Genomic DNA, 23,456 nt, shown 5'->3' with positions numbered 1-23,456 from the left:
TATCTTAAAGTTAAATACACAAACAGGTAAACAAAAATAAATACTGATCGAGTATATTTTCACACCTCATTTAGCTACTTGGTCCAACTATCAAGATAAATTATTAAAAAATTCCAATCCTTCTTATAAATACGGAGAATTACGTACCTGCACTGATATAATCCGGAAACTCCGGAACATGCATGGCTTCCAAATCCAAAACTTGCATGAATGATGGCTCCTCAAATGGCACATCGTTTGCCAGTGCAGTTGCCACATCAGACACATCCGGAGCCATAGCTCCGTCACCTTGAACCTCATCTCCATCTACACCAACAACTTCGTAGTTGCTTTCGAACTCTTCTTCACTGTCACTATTGTAATCTTCCCGTAGAATATTCCGGTCGATCTTAGATTGCTCAAATTCATCATACAACTCGATGAACGAGAGTTGACTCCGATTTTCAATATACATGAAAAACATATCTTGCATGCTCGCTTCGTCCGTTACATATTTGGTTTGAAACTGGACAAATCCACCAAACACTTGTATAGGATATCTATATAGAATACAGGATATTCTTCTTGCCCTCTCAGAATGAATCTTTTCACAGATCACACCTTTGAACTCTTCAAATTTGATTGTGAAAGGAATCACAACATCTAACGGATTTTCACAAACAAATGTTACTCCTTCAGATGTTTGTAACAAAATTTGACCAAAATAATACACCTTCAATAACACTCTGTCACTCATTTTTCTCAATCACATTAACAAGCTCATAAACTTGGGTTTTAGATTTTTAGCTATTATGCCAAACAAGTAAGAAACAGAGGAACTAAAAACCAGAAGAAAGAACCGTTCAGGAAGGAGAAGAAGATGCGAGTTATTGTTCTGATCTAGTTTTCACTAACTTTTATTTAAAGTCCCAACCAAATCGGACCATGCGATTACCTTTAGTGAATTCAAAAAAATAATAAAAAACTCAGCTCGGACCCTCCGATTTCATAACACAACACAAAAAAAATCAACACTACTAACAATTCGGAGGGTACGATTACTACCTTCCGGAATTCCAAAATCTCTTCCTCCTCAAATCGGACCTACTGATTTGCTATGCCAAACTTGAAACTCAAACAAGTCATACGGTCCAAGTTTTTGGACCTGACACTAATAAAAAAGATGTTTCACATATTTGTATGGCGTCCCCATGACTTCATATCCAGAAAAAACACACACAAAGTCTCCATATCAAAAAATTGAGCCTTATTTTTTATATGTGTGTAATATTTTTGAAATTGCTCCTCTATTTTTAAGCGTACGAAATTTGCTTTTCAACTTCATTCAACATTAAAAATAAAATTCAACCACCCATATTAAATAGCATCTAATTTAATCTTATCACAACATTTTTTAAAATGTACATATCTAAAGTACAGAAAACCCTATACATTTATGCATTAAATCTGTCTTGTCGTTGTGGCTTATTCTGGGTGCACCCGCCAGGCCGCCACCCGGTTTCTTTATTTCTTTTTTTTTTTTTAAATTTATTTCGGGTATAGAACCTCTCAATTTGTATATTTAATGCTTTTTTTTTTTCTAGACCCGGGATATGACCGATAATGTATATTGGTAATTTTTTTTATTAGATGTATTTTCGTAATTATAATACTTATTTAATTTAAAAAAAATCCATAGTATATCCCGTATTTAATTATTTATTTATGTTTTCAGGTTTTATTTATTTAATTATTTTGTTTTGAATTGGAATAAATAAATAAATTAAAAAGTAAAGCGGTGGAGAGCTGACGGTATACGAGCAAAAAGTATAAACCCTCATTTGCAAAGGTTGCAAGTAAGACGACGAAGCTACTCGAATTCGACATATACCAGAGACACACAGAGGAAGAGGTATTTAATCCTTCATAGGTGGTTTTGCTTTATATGAAAAATCCCATTCTCGTTTCGGTGCTGTGAAAACAAAATTAAAATTGATTCTTTCTTGTCTTTTTCTTTTTTGTAATTTTTTGTGTGCAGATTGGTGATTCGTGTATCCAAAATCATGTCGTGGTGCACCATTGAATCCGATCCAGGTACGCTCTTTCTGCATGCTATTCAAATTTTCCCAATAAATTTGCAATTAGTTTTTTTTTAAATATTTCCTTTTATTTATTAATTTACTATGTTCGCTGAATGGTTGACGTCTTTTACACAAACATGTCTATATAGATTGTTAGAGTGAGGGCTCGCAAAAAAAGTAATCTTATGTTTGTTTATTCTGTGACCACTGGATACATAGAATTTGATTCGTAAATTGGTACACTATGTAGCAGTTTACTGCTTTTTTTTTGTCATTAAATTATATATATTTTTCGTTGTCAGGGGTTTTTACAGAGCTCATTCAGCAAATGCAAGTGAAAGGAGTACAGGTCTGTAACTTATTTTTATTATATGACATTTGTTTTCTTTTAGAATCGCACATACTTTTCATGGTTTTTCTTTAGGTTTGGATGTTGTTTTTCTCCCCCTTTATTTTTGGTATTCTCTTTTATGACTTTTTGCTTCCTTAAGGATTTCTGCTTTGATCTCATTGGCATGCTCTAGCATCCACGTTTTCACAGGGATAATAAACTGGCAAATATTGCCATTTGTGTTCAATATTCACTGGATATGTATTAGGTCCCAGCTTCATGGTATGGGATTTCAATTTTGCGGGGTTCGGGTTGGGGCTATAAGGCATTGGGCTTGTTTATTTATCGTCTTTAGTAAAACGAAAATAGAACCATAGCTAAGGAGGTGTTTATGTTATGCGAAAGCATTGAGAAAATAGGGAATTTAGGTAGCGTTTGTTTTGAGTTACTAAGACAGAGACTAGGAGACTGAGATTCAAAATTTCAGTATTTCAATACCTCCAAAAAGTGGGGACACAGGGAACTAAAATTTTTAGAGATGGAGACTGAAACTTTAATAACATTTTATACCTAAAATACATTCATTTCAATTAATTAATTCCAATTTTACTCTTTTCACAAATTAAATTAGAATTTCATTCTTGTTTCAATTTTTGCCTCCCACTTTGCACCAAACAGAATACTGAGATTTATTTCAATCTCTTTCTCTTAGTCTCTATCTCTCAGTCTCAGTCTTTCCGTCTTTGTCTCTTCACCAAATGCTACCTTAGTTTCAGCTGTTTTCCTCTTGTGTAACCATTGACTGATATGAACACCAATTCATGGTAAATAATATTGGTGGTATATATGTTTATGTTAAACAATTTGTTAATGCATTTTATTTATGCAAGCATTGGGCATAAACTATATGCTGTTTAAAACTTAGCCTACTCCAAAAACCTTTATAGCAAGCCATCAGAAACCCTATAAAAGCAAAGGTCTATGCTTAATCCTAAAGGAATTGTTCCATCATTCTGGAACTAAAAATAACACGACAGCAGTGTACTTCAGCATAATAGCATTACAGCACCAAAATGTCATGAAGTAGAAGAATCATGTGCAACCTTATTTAAATTGTTAATGGCTTGGGGAATTTTTTTTTTTTTTTTTTTTGAAAAAAAAAGAAGGGGAAAAAAAACCTTTTTGGGATAATGATATAAGATTTTTCAGAAGTCACAACAATGGTATAAGTTGGTGGTTTCCTTATCAGAAGAGAAAATTGACCTTAGGAAATAGTAAATGTAGAAGGGGAAGATAACTACACTTCCCATCAACTGAACAAATAATTAATTTCTTGGAACAGGTTAATGGGGAGAAAAACAAGTGTTCATTTTGGTGACCAGAATAGTTCTAGTAAAATCTATGGACATGGAAAATAATTTCCTATCTGATTTAACTTGCAGTCAGGTTTGTTATGAAATGGATAAGCTGGCAACTTCATTTTATTTTCGTACCTCCATATTTGTTTAGTATTTCTGTACATGTAATTTTCTTTATGTATATTTTAGAAAGAGTATGGGTTGTAATTCCACCTAGAAAGTGAGAAAGGCGTAATTTCATTGTAAACTAAGCACTTCTCACATAGCAGCAGGGACATGGAAAAAGGGAATTGGTGAGGGGAAAAAGAAAGGGGAATTCGGGAGAGGTCAGGCCTCTCAAGTTCCTGAGTTATCACTACAGACTATCAGTTTGTGTTCTTTTAATTTTCTATTAGTTTTCCAACTTGGATGCATGCATCAGATTCTACTGGTCTCATATCATCTTATGAGTTCCGGAGAGGAGATACATATCTTAGTTTCTGTTTTTGTTTGTGATTATGATCTTTGTACCTGCGATTATTTGGCAGGTTGAGGAACTTTATTCATTGGACCTTGAGTCTCTAAACAGCCTTAGGTTAGTGTACTGTCTCAGTTAGTATTGGACTTCTGATATTCAGTGATCATGATAATTAATTTATGAGCATCTGCCTTTACCCCCTTTTTTTGGATTTGCACTGTCAATAACAGGCCTGTGTACGGGTTGATCTTTCTGTTCAAATGGCGTCCTGGAGAAAAGGATGACCGTGTTGTAATCAAAGATCCAAACCCCAACTTGTTTTTTGCAAGCCAGGTCTGCTGCTTTGTTTTAAGTTTTCTACCCAAATATCATAAAAGTTTACCGTTTTACAGTTTTACTGATCTTAAAAAACTCTAATCCTTGTGCATTTGTAGGTAATTAATAATGCTTGTGCAACCCAGGCGATCTTGTCTATTCTTCTAAATTCACCAGATGTTGATATTGGCCCAGAGTTGACCAAATTGAAAGAATTTACCAAGAACTTTCCTCCTGAGCTCAAAGGTTTGGCCATCAATAATAGTGAAGCCATACGTACCGCCCATAATAGCTTTGCAAGGCCAGAACCTTTTGTCCCTGAAGAGCAAAAGGTTGCTACCAAAGATGATGATGTTTACCATTTTATTAGCTATCTTCCTGTTGATGGGGTGTTGTATGAGCTTGATGGATTAAAGGAGGGTCCCATTAGCCTTGGCCAGTGCTCTGGTGGACAAGCCGATATGGACTGGCTTAAGATGGTGCAACCTGTGATCCAAGAGCGTATTGAGAGGTATTCCCAAAGCGAAATAAGGTTCAATCTTATGGCAATCATCAAGAACAGGAAGGAGATTTATACTGCCGAGCTCAAGGAGCTTCAGAAGAGGAGGGAGCGAATTTTGCAGCAGCTGGCTGCATCGAAGTCAGAGAGACTGGTGGACAACAGCAATTTTGAGTTACTGAACAATTCTCTGTCTGAAGTTAATGCTGGGATTGAAGCCGCTACAGAGAAGATCTTGATGGAGGAAGAGAAGTTTAAGAAATGGAGAACAGAAAATATTCGTAGGAAACACAATTACATACCCTTCTTGTTTAACTTCCTAAAGATTCTTGCTGAGAAGAAGCAATTGAAGCCCCTGATTGAGAAGGCGAAGCAAAAAACAAGCAGTACTAGTTGAAGAATGTACTTGTTAATCAGTTTAGACAAACATTTTATGTGGGTTTTTCTCCCCTGATATTTAAGCATGCTCATATGTATCATGTTGAAAACTTCCTAATTTATTGTTTTTTGCTCTAGGATTTAAGCAGTTGTTGAGTACTGTTGCAAACCTTTTGATCCCAGGTTACTTGCAGTGTTCAGTTTAAGATTCTTGAGTTCACTTTACTGGTGAATCATTTGTCTGGATTCGATAATGTGCCTTTAATTTTATTTAGGGAAAAATTTAAGCTTTAAACCAACATTTGGCTTAGTGAATTTTACTATGTTTAATCTTTTATTGTGCATCACCCACCTACAACCAAGTGGATGGGAATTCCTTCACTGTCCATGATACTTCTATGAAAAAAAGGGGTCAAAAACAGTTTCTGTTGTCGCAGAACTTGGAAGGCCACATAGATTGTCAAGTAACAGACATTTTGAATTTTCAGAAATAATAGCTGAGGAACAATAGATTTACTAAGCTTAACGGGATGTGCAAATACATAATGTTGCAGAGAAGTGAAATTTATGCTGGAAACTACATTCCTTGTTCTACAAATTAAGATTCAAGTTCAAGCATACGCATGCAATATGCATGGAGTTGAACTTTGGAGCTATGAGTTCTGATTAATACACTAATAAGAAAGCCTTAATGCTTTTAGGGTGTCTTATTTGGTGTATTGGCTCATTGAATCAATCTTTCTGGTCTGACAAGTGGAATCTTGAGGGATCAATTGCTAGTGATCTCCCCTTTGGGCAAGCAGTGGTTATAGTTGACTAGCTAAAAGAAAATTTGGGTGGGAGGAGCATGGAAATTGGTTGTGGATCTGGTGGCATCATGTTCTGGATAAGTATAGGTTCTTGATTTGGCTTAGTTTTCGTAATGTTCCTACAACGAAGATTATGTTTAATTGTGGCATACCTATGTTGAATCTTTGCCATCAATGTCAACTGGGCTTTGAAACTTTAACGCAGTGTCTCAAAGATTGTGTTAGACCCAACGAGATTTGGAACCTTTTAGGCTTGTATTTATGGTGTGGAATTTCTAACCACAAACTAACTGGCAAGTGCATCCAGTCGTACCAAGTAATACCTCAGGTGAGTGGGGGTCGATTCCACGAGGATTGATGAATCAAGCAACAATGATTGAGTGATTGGCTTAGTTAGACAAGAAGAAAAGAGCGTTTGGGTCTCAATTGCATTAAACAGTAAATTCAGAATATAAGAAGACAGACAAGTAAATAAGTTGGAAAAACAATATGAAGAAGGCAGTTAAGGCTTCAGAGTTATCTATTTTCCGGATTGACTTTTCTTATTAATTTATTTTAATCATGCAAGATTTAATTCATGGCAAAATATATGTGACTAGACCTTAATTCCTTAGACCTTTCTAGTCTCCTCTAATTCTCATCAACTGTCAATTCCTTGGTCAATTAATTCCAATTAGAGGGTGAAATTCAATTCTAGTTTATATGCCACAGAAATCCTAATTATCCAAATATAAGAGGATTATATGTCATGTATCCTATTAAATCCAGATAATTAGAATTTAGGAGAAATTGTTTTCAACCTATTGTTCAAGTAAAGAGCTTTTCCAAGTTATACAAGAATTCAATTAGAAAGAGGGTCATACTTCCGTTCCACCCAAATTCATAAGATAAAGAACGAAAACAATTCTTGAAATATAAATCAAACATGAATTAAAATAGAAAAATAATAGTATCAATCCATACAATAGACAGAGCTCCTAACCTTAACAGTGGAGATTTAGTTGCTCATGGTTCAGAGTGGAAAACTAGGATTCAGGTAAACTATAAAGTGCGGAATCCCGTTGGAATAGAATAATATTATCTTTTATATCTAATCCTAATTAATTAAAATCTAATTTCTAAAATTAAAATAATATCTTTTCCTATTTTAAAATTTAAATCTAAATCAGAATTAATTAAATAGTCCGCGCCTTGTAACGTGGGGACCACTTGGCTTTACTGGATCTGCGCCTAACTTGACAAAGAGTTGCGCCTTACTTGAGTGCCAAAATGGGGCCCAGAAATCGCCCTAAGTGTTTTCTGCGTTTTCTGCACGTGACGTACGCGTTGATAGTCTTCTTCGGGTGTCACGCGTACGCGTCAGGTGCGTGCACGCGTCGCTCCTCGCTGGTCATCTCCTTTAATTCTTGTGCTCCAAATCCAGGCAAATGCTACCTAAAATAAACAGAATTGCACAAGAATCAAAGTAGCATCCATAATGGCTAAAAGATAATTAATTCTTGATTAAACTCAACAATTTAAATGTAAATTTATTAGGAAAAGATAGGAAAGATGCTCACGCATCAATTCACACCATCCAAATTTGAGTCAATGGCTTCGTAAAAGACTAAAAGCTATAGACAAGGTGATGCTTCTGTGTTTTACTCGGCCCTTTGGGGGGATTTGGAGAAATAGAAATAAGGACTTATTTAACTCGGATGATTCTTGGAGTACTAGCAAAGTGGGTAGACTGATCCGTAGCTCAGCTAAGGAGCTACGTATTGTTTTCTCCATGCATCAATCCTGAACTCCTTCTCTTTGCTTGTCCCGGTTTCCTCCCACTGTTAATCCAGTTAAATTAAATTGTGATGCTAGTTTAAGCGCTTCCAATGGTCTTGCTAGTTTTGGTTGTATTATCCGCAACTCTGATGATTGGTGGTTGAAAGACTGTACTGGGAAACTTGAAACTAGTACCGTTCTACTTGCTGAGGTTTGCTATTTGGTGGGGCTTACTGTTTGCTTGGGACAGTGGGTTCTGAGCGGTGTATTATGAAACAGATTGCTTGGATGCCTTCTCTTTGGTGAACAGAAGGATGTTCAGTAATGGTATTGCAGAGTGGGATTTGGCTAAAAAGATTCAAGAGGTCATGAATGGGAATTGGAAGGTTAGCATAGTTTTGATCCAAAGATCAGCAAACAATGTGGCTAATTTTATGGCTAAACCTGCTACCTCTAGTGCGGACCCGTATTTGGATTGGAATCAACCTTGCGATGAGCTTCAACACCTTATTAGTTTAGACATGATCCCAGCCATCTGATTTGGCTTGCGTTTTATTTCTTTTGTTTGTCTTCTTTTTTTCCTCCTTTATATTTAGTCGCAAAAAAAAAAAAAAAAATTCCATGTGACACTACTTGGATGAAAAGTTTCTGATTAAGTTCCCTATTTTAAACCCAAATTTGAGGACTTTAAACATTTTCTGAGCTGAAGCAGATTGAGCTAAACAAAACCAACAGAGATATTATGTTACATTAATATTGGCAATCTTGTTAGACATGAAAATCTTTTGGCAAATATCACATTTCCAACACATGCCGCACAGCACAAAAGACACAATCATTAAAAAGGAAAAATAAAAAAGAATTTTCAAGTCAGTTCTTATTTCACATTATCTCAGTGGATTTAGTTGCACGGATAAATGCAGTAGGAGGCTTTGTCACAGCATCTAAAATGTCGGCGTATCCTACAATGCCAACTAGAACATCATCCCTCTCATCCTCAGTCACCCAAACATGAGTTGCTCTGTGTGAAAGCATCTGAGCTATGACAGCAGCCAATGTGCTTTTCACTTTACATGTCAAAGGAGCACTTCTTCCTCTGTACATGCTCCTGCTTTGGCCGAAAATGCCGGGGCCTGAAGGGTTACTCAAGAATCTAATGCTCCTGCTACTGAATCTTTTAGGTCTTTTTGTATCCACACTCAACTCAGTTTCAATATCACTATCGTTATCGTTATCTTCAACTCCCATTACGAATTGTCCTGCGGACAGATTCGCCAAAGCCCAAGATGCAGCTATGTAATCACATTTCCACAACTTATGCGCAGAGATTTCCCCTATAATCTTGTTCTTGCCTTCCGGTGTTTGTTCCACCACTGCAACCGCAATGGAGTCCGTTGGAGTTGCTTTTGCTGCTTCAATGGCTGGTTTGAAGGATTCAACGGTGTTGTAATGCGAATTGATTGCACCAAGGTGAGCCATGGAGGTTAAAGGAAGAGGTGCCAAAGCTCCAAGACAACCAATGATGAATCGGAGCACGTCTTCTCTGGAGAGGCAACAAAACTTGTTAGGAATCGAGGTAACTCTTGAAGGTGATGATGTCGAGGATTCTTGAAAACTCATGCTTGTTTGTTTGCTGTTGCTAGATTCAATGTTCTTGAGCCATCTAGAATAGTAAACAACCGAGAAATGCTTGCACGAACCTTTCCATACAAGGCACTTGTGAACAAGCAGGCGTTTTACTCCTTGCTTCATCAATTCGAGTGCATCGATGAGCCTTGTTGAAGGATCAACAATCTTTAGTAGGGAGTTGTTTGGGACAACCGCCTCGGAAACTGGGGAGTTGAGCTTCCTGTCCATGTCCAAAGATTGATCCTGACTATTAGTTGCCGTGTTGGCCAAGAAAGCAGCAATGTCAAGAGAACTGAGCATGCCAACAAATCTTTGTTGCCTCAGTTCATTGTCTTCATGGGCATTAACATCTGAGGATGATGATGACAGCGACAATGATCTCTTCTTCCAGATTGGTATGCTGCCTCCAGGTGAATCTGCTATTGCTTGAATTGCTGACTTAAGTGTCTCAGTGTCATGAAATTCAACCAAGTCAGGCTTTCCAACAGTGAGATCTCCCACTGTGTGATACACAAAGGCCAATGCCATAAACTTATTTGATTGATGGTGTTCTTACACCAGACTGGTTCCGACGATTCGTGTGCAATTCATGGCCATTTCATAGTTTCTGTATCGCCCGGATGACGAATCGGATCGATTCATGTGACTTAATGTTGTGAATGGGCTATGTGTGTAAATTGTATAGAATCAAATGTAGGAGAGAGTGAAGGAGCAAGAGATGGATATGGATAATTAAGATTTGAAGAAGGAGGTGATCAAGGAAAATTAATCAATCATCCAAATATATCTGTGTAACTCCGAAAGACTAGACTGACGAGGTCTAATCTGGTTTGTGGCTTATGAATATTTAGCATGTTTTGAAGAATGAATGGTTTGTTGGTTTAACCCACCCTATATATACGGTGTGAAATTGAGCAAACCAATTTGTTAAATCGCTAAATTTTTTTCAAGGCAATTAACAACGGTAGAATTTATAAAATTGCTACTAACATCATTGAGATATATCATAGATTCGGACACTCCATTAAAAATGCTGACAATATTAAGAGTTTTTTTTTTTTTTTCAGTATACTATTATTCTAAACACTTATGATCAAAATATTATACTTTTTAAATTATTTATTTAAATGTCACCATTTTATCACAGTGCCATTCCATGTTTTTTCACATGCTAGAGCCTGAAATTCGGTTAAACACCATCCAGTCAGAATGCGAAAACAAATACGAGGGGTTTATGTTACCATGATAAACAGTGCACCTAAGTAAAACGACCACATTTTGGTAATAAAAATTTAAAACAGTAGTATATTGGAAAAAAAAAAAATTGTTCCAATATTAATCTATCATTTACTTCAACTTTTATTGAATAACACAATTTTTATTATTTTTTGGTTAGAGGCACAACACACACACGCACTCTTAACTCTTAAGAGCACTGAGCACCTAATAATTTTATCAACGAGTATTTTAATAGCAAAATTAAAAGATACAATATTACACGTTTGTGCAAAACTAAAGTGCTATTAGGGCAATTTGCTAAAGCTTACAAGCATTTGAATTGGTGTTTTAGATGAAAAGATTTGAATCAAGTTTAGAGAAAGAATCGAGATTGTTTACTTTATTCACTACTTCTCTTAGGTTGGATTAAGAAATCAGAGAGATCGGTACGATCTAATATGAAAAAATGGTGAGAATATTGTTAAAAGTTTATTTTCAAATAAAGTTTGATTTAATTAGAGTAAATAAAAATTACTTAAAAAATTAAAAATAAGAGGATAGAGGTTAAATTACACAGTTGGTCCCTATACTTTCAGTAAAATTGTAAATTGGTCTCTATATTTTAAAATTTTATAACTGGTCCATAAAGAGAATTAAAATTTATAATTTAGTCCCCGCTATTCAAAAAGTGTTTGATTTAATAGAATATTCTCAACATATTCTCTATTTTAAACATGTGAGCTGCACGTTTAACAATATGGACTAATTTGCAATTTTAGTGAAAGTATGAGAACTAATCGTGTAATTTAATCATTTGAAAATGATGAAAAAATCCCTAAGCTATCTGAACCCACCTCGCCCCTCCCTAGCTCTCTCACTCTCACTTTCTCACTTTCTAAAATGACACCCCAACCCCAGCGCTCTCTGTCTCTCACCTCGGTTTACCGTTGCCGCGCTGGATCCACCGTATTTGTGCTCATGAGTTGGGTCTCGTCTCCTTCTTTCATCTTGCCTCTCTTATCCGTCGACTTTTTCTTCTCTTCCAATCTCAATACTGAACACCGATAAATGGAAGAGAACAATTCCAATCTCAAACACGCTCAAAGCGAACAATTCAATGTCTAAGAAGAAAATAACAACAAATTAACATAAATATTAGCAACTCAATTTATCAATGGATTTAGTGTGGTGACGGGGATGAAAGGCACGACGATGGTGAGTCAAGATGAGAGACGGAGAGTGGGGATGAGAGGCACGACGATGGTGAGTCAAGATGAGAGACGGAGAGTGCTGGGTTGGGGTGCCATTTTGAAAAATGAGAAAGTGAGAATTAGAGAGCTATGGAGGGATAGGGTGGATTCTGATAGCCTAGAGAGTTTTTGACCATTTTCAAATGGTTAAATTATATGGTTGGTTTTCATACTTTCACAAAAATTATAAATTGATCTTTATTTGTAATATGTGTAGCTCACATGTTTAAAATAGAGAATATACTGAAAATATTCTGTTAAATCAAATACCTTTTAAACGGCAAAAATTACTAAATTACAAATTTTAATTTTTTTAAAAATTTAATTATAAATTTTTAAAATATAAAGATCAATATATAATTTTACTAAAAATATAAGAACAATTGTATAATTTAACAAAAAATAAATAACTATTTTATCAATCTTTTAGATCAAATATTTACAGAATTTATTAAATATAGAAATAATTTATTATTTATAAAAATAAAGCATTTTTATTGATAACAAAATTCAGAAATATTTTTCGAGCCCAAAATAATTCGGGTGTTTACAGTTAAATAAACTAATTTTTAACTTACTAAACGATAACAAAAAATGGCAGAATTAATAAGAAGGATTTCATAATAATATGGCTGGTGTTTCGTAGTTAAGGTGCTGGAAATGGATGGGTTTCTGAAGTAGCGAATCTAAAATAAGGATCTCTTTTTGCTGCGAAGGCATAGGAACAGAAAGCTAACGAAAGAACGAACGAAGCAATCAGATCCAGTAACACAGTAGCTAGCAGCAGCAACTAAGTAGATTCCACCTTCATCATCTTCTTCAGATTTGGGATCCAAAATTCACAATAATAAAAGCTAGAAAAGAAGAAGAAAATGTTCAAGTTTTTGAAAGAGGTAGTGGGTGGATCTGGGACAGGGTTGAAGGATCTGCCTTACAACATCGGCGAGGCTTACCCTTCCGCTTGGGGCTCTTGGGTTCATCACCGCGGCACCAACAAGGTACCCCCTCCTAATTATCCCCCTCATTAGGATTATAATTACAATTATGATTATGATTGTGATTGTAATTATTAATGATCGCCTAGTTTTAATGTTATAATACATGTTGCTTGATCTCATCTAGTTATATCACATAGCAACAACCGATCAATCATGTAGTTACTTACTCGCTATATGAGTTTATTAATTTGATTTAGGGTGATGTGCTTTTATGCTTGCTAGAACCAAGTTGATTATTCGCCATTCCTCCACCCCCCCACCCCCACCAAATAAAACAAAAAACAATTTATTTGATTCATGTATGCACTTGCTCACTATTGGATTTTCTTGGTTGAGATTTAGCATGGAGCTTTCTGCATAGGACTTGCTAGATTGAATGATGGTAGTCCTCTAAATATCACGTTGACTTGGTTGATAATGCTACAGTTTTTGTCGAATTCAGGATGACGGGTCTCCGGTATCAATCTTCTCTCTGACTGGGAGCACCGCCCAGGATGGGCATTTAGCTGCGGGTCGGAATGGTGTCAAGCGACTCCGAACTGTGGGTTTCATCTTAATGTTATGTTGTGTGCTGTCAGATTTTTGAACGTTTGTGAGAGTTTCAGTTTCGTCGAAAATTCCCCCTATTTTGAATGGTAGTGCTGGTTTTCAGGTTAGGCATCCGAATATCTTGTCATTTCTTCATAGTACCGAAGTCGAAACCTATGATGGCAGTTCTCCCAAGGTTACCATCTACATTGTGACTGAGCCTGTGATGCCACTTACGGACAAGATTAGGGAGCTAGGCCTTGAAGGTACACAAAGGTAAGAATGGGTTCCTACTTCATAAGTTTCAGTTGTCAAGTATTTATTTCAATTGCTCCAAACTATTTCTTTTATGTTTTCTTTTTTATGGTCTACACTTTCATAGTACTGTCATGTGTTAATCTGGTTTATGAATTAAGTTGAAATTCACTTGTTAATACATTGATTATTGGGGATGTAGGGATGAGTACTATGCTTGGGGTTTGCACCAAGTAGCTAAAGCTGTGAGCTTCTTAAATAACGATTGTAAACTTGTGAGTATTTGTGAGCTAAATGTGGTTTCTGGCTCTCATGTTCTTCTTTCTTATGTTCATTAGTTTTGTTTTGTGATTCTTGACATACTTTGTCCGTTGCAGGTTCATGGTAATGTTTGCATGGCTAGTGTTGTCGTCACACAAACTTTGGACTGGAAACTCCATGCTTTTGATGTTCTATCGGAGTTTGATGGGAATAATGAAACTTCATCTACCTCAATGCTGGTAATTTCTTGATTGCTTGTACTACCCTGTAATTGTTGAGTAGACTGAAGTGAGCCATCTGTAACCTGCTTTCCAGTTTCAGCCATCTGTTGTATACTTGCTGCATTTATGACAAAATTGACTGACATAATGGATGCTCCCTTGCAATTTTACCCCTTTTTTGGCTAATTGCAAGGATTTCCTCTGATTTTTTTTTTCAATTAAAAATTGAAGTAGTTAAAAATAAATATATAATCATCATATGGTCTCATGTTTTCCATTCAGCAATATGCATGGCTTGTTGGGGCACAATACAAACCAATGGAGCTGGTAAAATCGGACTGGGCTGCAATTAAGAAGTCTCCTCCGTGGTCCATTGATTCTTGGGGCATGGGTATGTTATATGCTGACCCTTTATATTCTTCTTAATAAATAACACAATATAATAGCAATTTGGAATATAAGGACTATCCAGTGTTTTTCTATTTGTTTTTCCTTGCATGCTGAAGGTGACAACTTTCATTTGCTATCTAGGCCAGTTAATATCCCATTTAGCACATGGCCATCACTTATGTTTCGGAACTTATTCTTCATTTAGACCTGTTGTTTCTCTGCTTCTGTAAATATACATACTATTAAGTTTTGATTTCTAGTGTGTGAAATTCTTGCGGTTAGAGTTATAAAAACTAAACCTTGAACTTTCACTTAATTGTTTAAGTTTCTTGGAGAGTTGGTCCTTGGCATGCTAGATGAACTGTGGTTAGTATTTCTTTCCGGCCACCTCCATTGCTCTAAATAAAGTGAGTTTCAGCACAGTGAGTGAGTGTTTGCATTGTTCATGCTTACGGTCTAGATTGGTATACTGTGAAGGTTGTGTTTAGGATATACAAGCCAATGTCCAACCTTGGACAACATATTAAGCTTTTTAGGAGTGGGTCTTCGACGCATGCTTACATACTTGCCAACTTTGTGGCCTCAATTAATTCTTGCTTTGTGGGGAACAGATCATATGGTATGTTTGGATAACTATAATGAATGGCATAATAAAAACTATTTTATTAGTTATCCAAACATTTTTTCTTAACATAAATGTTCTTTGAATTATGAGTTAGTAACCTTAGTTTAAATTATGTGAACTAACACACATGTAGGTTCACAGAACATTTTTTGCCCCATTATATATTAGTATTTTACCTGTTCCAAGTGCACCTCCCTCATTCTGGATTTTTAGGTTGTCTAATCTATGAGATATTCTCTGGCACGAGATTGGGAAAAACAGAGGAGTTGCGCAACACAGGCTCCATTCCAAAGGTCAGCCTACTTAGGAATTTATCGGTTTGTTTATATATTTTAGTTATGGCTGTGTGCAAAGACTAAGGGTGGTTTTAGTCTGTTGTGATTGATTTACATCTTATTCTAATGGAATAATCGTTTTTCATGTTTGTCCCCCCCTCCCCTCTCAGTCTCTGCTTCCAGATTACCAGCGACTACTGAGTTCCATGCCTTCTCGTAGATTAAATACTTCAAAGCTTATAGAAAACAGTGGTAGGTGCTCTGCTCTTTGATATATTTATAGTTAAACAACATTTCTTTAGCTTGATATTATCATAGGCTTGGTGATATTAGTTTGATTTGTAGCTTGTAATGGCTCTTGGCTACTTAAAGCCTTTATTTGTTATATTGAGGTCTTCAGAAGCATGAATTTGACCAATATGGTATTGTTAATAAATAAATGGTTTAGCAATCTATTCTTAGCTAGCATAAGGCTTTTGTTGGAAGTTCCTTGTTTAATCAGTTTTAAAGGTTGTACTTTGTTATAATCAGGCTGCAGTTAAAGTCTTGGTTTGGTAAAGCTTTTTGAAGAGGTGTTTGTGCTTTTTAAAAGCTCAAGCTCTTCATTTTGTGTTTGGTAAATAAAAAAGACCATGTGTTTGTGCTTGCAGTTTTTAAAAGATCGGGGTACTTTTGAAAGCACCTAAGATAGAGCTTTTCAAAGTTGGCTTGTGCTTTTTCAAAATTTACAAGTCTAATATAACCTCATATGATAACTAATTTTCAAATTTAATGCTCTCATTTATGTCTATTATAGTATTTTTAAATTTTAAAAGCTGTTTTACCAAACACAATTATTGTTGGGTGTGTTTATTGAAAGCTATTTTTAATTTGATTTACCAATCATAAATGCTACAACTTTTAAAAAGCCATCTTTTAAAAATTAGCTTTGATAAGTTACTTTTAAAAAGTAAAAGCTTTACCAAACTAAGCCAAAGTCTGCCATGTGTTGTATAACTCTAAACCTAAACCTTAAACCCTACTTTTTGATGGTATACGCACCAATATATTTTGTTGTGTTTAGGGTATTATATATGTGTACTGAGGGTTATTCTTAACATGATAGGCTCATATCATATTGCAGAATTTGCTTGTGTAAACTGATTTTAGCATCTTTTACTGCTTATATATATGATTGTAAACTCTTCTGCTAAACTATTTATAGACAAGCAAAAAGAAAAGATGGTGATTCACATTTTTAGAGCCTATACACATATTGAGATTATTGTTTAGATGAGAGTCATGTTTGAGCACATTATATAATTTACATTGATTTCGGCTATTTCCAGATTAGAGCTAGATGTGTTTGTGTGTGTTTTTTTTTTTTTTTTTTTTTGGGGGGGGGGGGGGGGGGGCTTTGCTTTCAGGGTCATTGCAAACAGTTGAAATGAAATTTCGCTTTATCAACAATCTATAGCACATCCAGAGTTTCCCCTTGTTTCAATAGTTCTCACCTGATTGAATCCCTTATCTAATTCTCTGTGATCCTTGTATTTAATTTGTGTCGATCCCCTATGGATTTGCAGAGTATTTTCAAAATAAGTTGGTTGATACAATACATTTCATGGAAATTCTGAGTTTGAAAGATAGTGTTGAAAAAGACACCTTCTTCCGCAAGCTTCCAAATTTAGCAGAGCAGCTTCCTCGTCCAATTGTATTGAAGAAGGTAAATCTCTTTGGAAGTTATAATTTTTCAATTCTATATCAACCTCATTTAATACCAATTGATTATGTCACTCATTTTTGGTTTTCACAGTTACTTCCTTTATTAGCTTCTGCCCTTGAATTTGGTTCAGCTGCTGCCCCTGCTTTGACTGCACTTTTGAAAATGGGTTCCTGGCTTTCTGCTGAGGAGTTTCGTGTCAAGGTATCAGTTTCTTCACTTTTTCCTCTTTTTTTAATAAAGTACTATATTCCTTCTAATTCAGTATTCATCATTATAATTTAATATTAGGTGCTTCCAACAATTGTTAAACTATATGCCTCTAATGACCGATCTATTAGAGTTGCCCTACTTCAACATATTGATCAATATGGAGAGTCATTATCAGCACAAATTGTTGATGAGCAGGTATGTGATTCTTTTTTTGTCCTCCTCTTGTTACATCAAGAAAGATTCTCAACTACAATATGATTACTTTGCAATTATTGTTGACGCTTATCGGCTTATGTTCAGGTTTACCCTCATGTTGCTACTGGGTTCTCTGATACATCTGCTTTTTTAAGGGAGCTGACTCTCAAATCCATGCTAACTCTGGCTCCAAAGGCATGCTTTCTTTCGTATTCATGTTAGAAAATTATGCATTATCTCTGGTTTCTCATTTACTTAAATTTTTATGTTTTCTTCATAATTGCAGCTTTCTCAAAGGACAATTTCAGGGTCTTTATTAAAGTATCTGTCAAAGTTACAGGTACTGCTTATACCACTAAAGTTTGGAGAGTTATAGATTAGTTGCCTCTGGTGACTGATGAAGTGAAGCATATGATAGCTTTCTTTTAGCTGTGTTAACAGTTTATAACTGCTAAATTCGTTTCAAATTGGAGCATTTGACCCTGCGTTAACTACTAACGTGGGATGCTTGTTCACTGGGCTACCCTTTTAATTTTTTGTAAATGAAATTTTTTTTTTTAACTCTTTCCGGTTTTCCAATTTAAACTTTATAAACCTGAAATTTGCTTTGTAGGTTGATGAAGAACCAGCTATACGAACAAATACCACCATCTTGTTGGGAAATATTGCAACCTACTTAAATGATGGGGTATGATCTAAATGATATCTGCAAACTCAAATAGGATTGGTTTACTATATTTTACTTTATGATAGTAGCTTATGTTTCATTGTTGAGTTTACTGATGGCTTAATAACTATATTTGCAGACAAGAAAAAGAGTGTTGATTAATGCATTTACTGCTCGTGCTTTGCGTGATACTTTTCCACCTGCTAGAGCAGCAGGTAACTCAATCATACACATATCTATTAGTGTTTTTATTGAGTTGTTCTTGTTCAGCCGATAAATTCTTCAAGCAGTATTTTCTGACCATTTTAACTTTACTCGGTCAGGCATTATGGCTTTATGTGCCACCAGTTCCTACTATGACATTACTGAAGTTGCAACGCGTATTCTTCCTAATGTTGTTGTACTCACAATTGATCCTGACAGGTTACATCTTTTTTTCTTTCTTTCTTTATTTCTTTCTAGAAAAAGACATTTCATTAGAAGATAAGAGAATGATTAATGGGTTGTTATTTCCTTATATCCCTTTTGCTATTTGTACATGAAGGAGTTCTCTAGTAAATTGATATATGCGATTATTTAATATCTTTTAATGGGTTCACTTAGTTTTTCATCATACAATTGTACTAGCATTGCTGCAAGATTCTCTTTTTGATTTCCATTTTCAAATTCCAGTACTGTTGTAGGGGAATGTTCATGATAAATGTTCCTTTGTGTGAGCATTTATTTGTGCTATGTGGTGCTTTGGTTGTTTTGTGTGTTCAGATTCCAAATAGATATCATTCTTATGATCAGATCTTTAGTTATTTCTCCTTTTTAAGACAGTGATTATGTTATCCTTGTCATGTTCCAAATAGTGATGTTCGAGCTAAGGCATTTCAAGCTGTTGATCAATTTTTACAGATAGCGAAGAATTATTATCAGAAGGTAAATTCTGAAGTTTTTTATCTTTAATTCAGATGCTTAACTGTAAGTAAATCTTATGTGTATGCACATAATTAGTTTATTAACTTCTCTTAGCTAAACTGATTTCTTATGTATTTGCGGTTTATCCTCTATGGCCTGCATCCATCATGAATGACTGCATATATATAGTTTAGTGTTGGACTGGTTGAGCAACTTTTTTATTTTTGCTGACTGGCCTCTAAATTAAATATTTTTTGTCGTGATAATTTGTTGTTGCCGCCTTTTATTGCTGATCTGTGATACTGAATTTCTGATGGTCATGTTCTTTTCTGTTCTCTCTTCCAGACAAATGTAGCAGAGGGTGCTGCAGCTGCAGGCATGGGAAGCTCATCTGTTCCAGAAAATGCTGGCTTACTTGGGTATGTCCGTGCAAATTTTATTGGCCTGTCAGTTAACAAGTTAAAGTACAAGAGAAAGCAAGAATGTCATTAAACATTTTTTGGCATTAGCTTTTCTTATTATGATTATTTACTGCAGTACCCCGTCTATTAATGTCAAAGAAATTCAGAAAATAGTAGCTAATTCTTAAATTCCTGTCTACTTTGTTTTGGTACTGTTTTCGTTAATATGTAATCTCTTGTAATCTGCTTTTGAAAACTTGATTCAGTGGCCACATAAATAAATATATGAATGTGATAACTAGGGAGGATCACCGATGATAACGTACATGATAGCATAGGAAAGCATGAGATATCTCTTATATTCTCAAAGGCGAGTGTGCATGTCAACTTAGAGTACCTGATATTTCTCCTTGTTTAACATGATTGATTCTTCCCGTTGTCTTTGTGTTCCTGATTAAACTCTTGTCACTCCACAGATGGGCTATGAGCTCGTTGACCCTGAAGGGTAAACCTTCTGATCATCATGCTCCAGTTGCTTCAGCAACCACTAGCACACGTACACAAACAACTTCTAGTGCCAGCTCAGGTATGCTAAATGATCAGTGTGCTTGTGTGTTTTTGGGTACTAGTGTCTCACGCATTTACTTATTTTGAACCTGATCTGCTTATTGCATAATCTAAATTTGTGTCATGAATTGCATCTAGCTGTTTTGATTAGTCTTTACTTTCGCACTGAACATCTACGACATGCGGGAGGGTTCCACCCTGCTTATCATTTAGATAATTTCAAATGCTAATGATGCCTTCCAATTAGCCTTAGTCAATCATACTAGTTAACCAGAATAATGCTAAAACTAGCTATTTAGAGAATAAAAAATCGACTTCCTGGAATGACAAATGTAAGTGTCAGGATTAAGATAATGGAACTTCCTCTAAAACAATGAAATTATCTGAGAAAAGTTTCTTAAAGGATTTGTTGTCTCTCCCCTTTTTCTTTGAGAGGGTATCTGAAGATTGAACTGTTCTTACTATATAACTGATGAAGCCACCATACAGTTTGGTTTATTAACTTTGGGTATAACTCCTTTCTTGTCCATTTTCGTTTATGTCAAGTGCCCTACCTGCTGTTAGAGACAGAGTCTAATCTGTGCTGTTATTAACCATGACTTTCTCATCTTTACAATGTTTTGTTTATTCTCTTGGTTTTGTAATAACCAATATATATTCCTATATGACATTGTAGGCTTATTAGTTGTAATATTTTATTTTAGACTTACATGATACATTTCTATGATACATTTCTAGATTCTACCACAAGTAACAGTCACCTCTCCTTTAGTTTATCCATTTATCTTAGATTATCTAATTTACATCCCTCTATTTTGTCATCATTTTGTACGACAAACACAAGATGCTTATTAATGTATGTTACTTGTGGTATGATATGATTTTTAATTTTAATGTTTAAGCTAAAATTACTGTTACTCCTGTTAAACTTACATTTCATTTATTCCAACATATTTCTACTTAAATGAAATCGTGTGCTTCCAAAACTCGTCTGCATACCTCTTACTTCTCATTTGTGATGATTTTTAAATGAAGGGGAGGATAAGTAAATGGAGAAGTGTGAGGAGAAGGCAAAACTGAACCCGTTATTTTTTCTTCCTTATTTGATTTGTTGACGCTATCTTGCTTTACTAGAAAGGTTTCCTTCTATTAGTTGGTTTTAGGTCTAACATGTTTATTTCTTTTTGCATTTTGTGTATTCTAGCTGTAGAAACACCATCAACAGTACCTGTCCGAGTAAGCTCCTCAACTGATTTTGCTGAACAGCCTGCTCCTCCATCCCCTACATCAACGGATGGTTGGGGGGAACTAGAGAACGGAATTGATGAAGAGCATGAAGATGACAAAGATGGGTGGGGTGATCTGGAACCACTAGAAGAATCGAAGCCAGCTCCGGCTCTTGCAAACATTCAAGCAGCTCAACGGCGGCCAGTTACTCAACCTGTTGCACAGACAAAACTAGGTATCAAGTATTCAAGTGTTAATGTTCTGGTTTGGAATTCCTTGTTTCCATTATCTGCAAATATGAATGAGATATTGAAAGTCATGTATACTATGTGCGTGTGTGTGTGAATTCTTGCACCAAATGAATGGATTGGCCTTTACTAAAAGGGAATTAAAGCAGAACGCACTTTGAGCTTTTGTTGTTTGTTAGATGGCATTGAATTTGATAATTATCTTGAGAAATACAGTTATTTTTCAGGGATTCTACTGTTTTATAACTAGTAATCTGTATAATTTGGTTGATTGTTTGCTCATGTGTTAATCGAGTGGGCTTTCTTATTTATATTTCTTTCAGCCTCAAATTCGAGAAGCAAAAGTACACCGAAGTTGAACGAAGATGATGAATTGTGGGGTTCCATAGCAGCTCCTGCTCCGAAAACATCAAAACCTTTAAATTTGAAACCAAATGCAACTGATGATGATGACCCCTGGGCCGCTATTGCTGCTCCTGCACCCACCACTAAGGTCAAACCCTTGGCAGCAGGCCGAGGCCGGGGAGCCAAACCAGCTGCTCTAAAATTAGGTGCTCAGAGGATAAACCGAACATCGTCATCCGGGATGTAAAGCAAATTGCCAGACAACAAAAGGAGTAAGGAAAAATGTCGAATCTGCAGGTTAACATTTTCTTCTGGCCGCTGGTGATCATGTTAAAATAGAAGAAACTTCTATGGTATATGGATTTTAATTGTGTTTTCTATTGGCTTAGTTGATTTGTAATATTCTTTCATAGATAATGATTTTATTTGAAGGGAAATCTTAAGGGCAGCATAATGGCTGTGTGGTATTTTGCCCATATGTTTTGGGGGCATGTCTAAATTTTCTTGTGTTGAACAAGCAACATTTTAGAGGCAATGTAATTAGTTTCTGTTATAGGAAAAGTTTTGGGTTAAACATGTACTTAAACCTTTTCAATATCGGATGGATCAAATACACTGTATTCTTTGATGCACATTACTAGTGATTAGTGTCATACGGTAACAACCCATGTGTGCGTCTTAAAGGCTATTAACACTATTAATATTAATATACTCAATATTGTTCTTCAAAAATTTTTTTTGTACACAAAATGTCAATCATTAAATTAATGATTAATTATTATATATTTGTATATAAATATATGGGAGATTTAATTTATTTTTAATATATATTTTATACAAATAATTGATTTGATTGTTGGTCTTTAGTGTATACGAGCATGATTGTTCTTAAAGTTTTCTTGTTTGATTATGTCTTAAAGGGATAAAGTAATTTCAAGAATAAATTTTTAGTGAAAAATTCTAGCAAAAACATTAAGAAAAAGTATCTCAAGAAAGAATTACATCATGATAGATTCTACATGTTAAAATCTATTATAAATTAATATTGAACAAGAAAAACAATGATAATATTCATAATAGTAAGTATTCGAATATAATGAAAATTATATTTATAGTTTGATTTATTTTGAATTTCATCTGTAAAATAATAAATTATATAAATTAAGAGTATAAATAAGTGCTTCGGATAAGTCAACCCTAGAAGGAAAACTAAGAGTACCAAAGTGGGGAAAGTGGGAAACACGAGGCAGAAGACAAAGTTGCATAATATCACCTTGGCCTACAATATGTTAAGAGAGCAAGATCATCGAATAATATACTTATATATAACAAAGTGTTGTAAAATAAATAAATAAATAAAAAAGAGGAAATAA

The 23,456-nt window shown here is 35.2% G+C and overlaps 3 protein-coding genes across 3 annotated transcripts; 2 read left to right on the top strand and 1 right to left on the bottom strand.

Annotated features, from left to right (window-relative positions):
* Positions 1-1,426: 1,426 nt before the first annotated feature.
* On the top strand, positions 1,427-5,697 carry LOC112711030 (ubiquitin carboxyl-terminal hydrolase 2). Its single transcript, XM_025763563.3, has 7 exons — positions 1,427-1,612; positions 1,715-1,891; positions 2,018-2,073; positions 2,363-2,409; positions 4,277-4,323; positions 4,437-4,539; positions 4,641-5,697. Exons 3-7 carry the CDS (start codon positions 2,043-2,045, stop codon positions 5,415-5,417), a joined length of 1,005 nt encoding a protein of 334 aa, XP_025619348.1. The 5' UTR covers positions 1,427-1,612; positions 1,715-1,891; positions 2,018-2,042; the 3' UTR covers positions 5,418-5,697.
* A 3,090-nt stretch (positions 5,698-8,787) lies between these two features.
* Positions 8,788-10,167, bottom strand: LOC112709208 (CBS domain-containing protein CBSX6-like). The gene has a single exon (XM_025761104.3). It carries the CDS (start codon positions 10,120-10,122, stop codon positions 8,848-8,850), a length of 1,275 nt encoding a protein of 424 aa, XP_025616889.1. The 5' UTR covers positions 10,123-10,167; the 3' UTR covers positions 8,788-8,847.
* Positions 10,168-12,575: 2,408 nt separating this feature from the next.
* On the top strand, positions 12,576-22,747 carry LOC112711029 (uncharacterized). The gene is made up of 21 exons (XM_025763562.3): positions 12,576-13,060; positions 13,503-13,601; positions 13,713-13,864; positions 14,046-14,118; positions 14,221-14,343; positions 14,608-14,716; positions 15,554-15,633; positions 15,786-15,867; positions 17,181-17,320; positions 17,411-17,521; positions 17,609-17,725; positions 17,831-17,920; positions 18,012-18,065; positions 18,339-18,413; positions 18,532-18,607; positions 18,716-18,815; positions 19,247-19,316; positions 19,641-19,714; positions 20,173-20,282; positions 21,468-21,725; positions 22,062-22,747. The coding sequence occupies exons 1-21, from the start codon at positions 12,935-12,937 to the stop codon at positions 22,328-22,330; spliced, it is 2,388 nt and encodes a 795-aa protein (XP_025619347.1). The 5' UTR covers positions 12,576-12,934; the 3' UTR covers positions 22,331-22,747.
* The last annotated feature ends 709 nt before the right edge of the window (positions 22,748-23,456 follow it).

This window comes from Arachis hypogaea, chromosome 9 (assembly GCF_003086295.3).
Source record: "Arachis hypogaea cultivar Tifrunner chromosome 9, arahy.Tifrunner.gnm2.J5K5, whole genome shotgun sequence".
Taxonomy (NCBI): domain Eukaryota; kingdom Viridiplantae; phylum Streptophyta; class Magnoliopsida; order Fabales; family Fabaceae; genus Arachis; species Arachis hypogaea.
The sequence above is the reverse complement of the archived record's forward strand: the minus strand, read 5'-3'. Positions and strand labels throughout refer to the sequence as shown.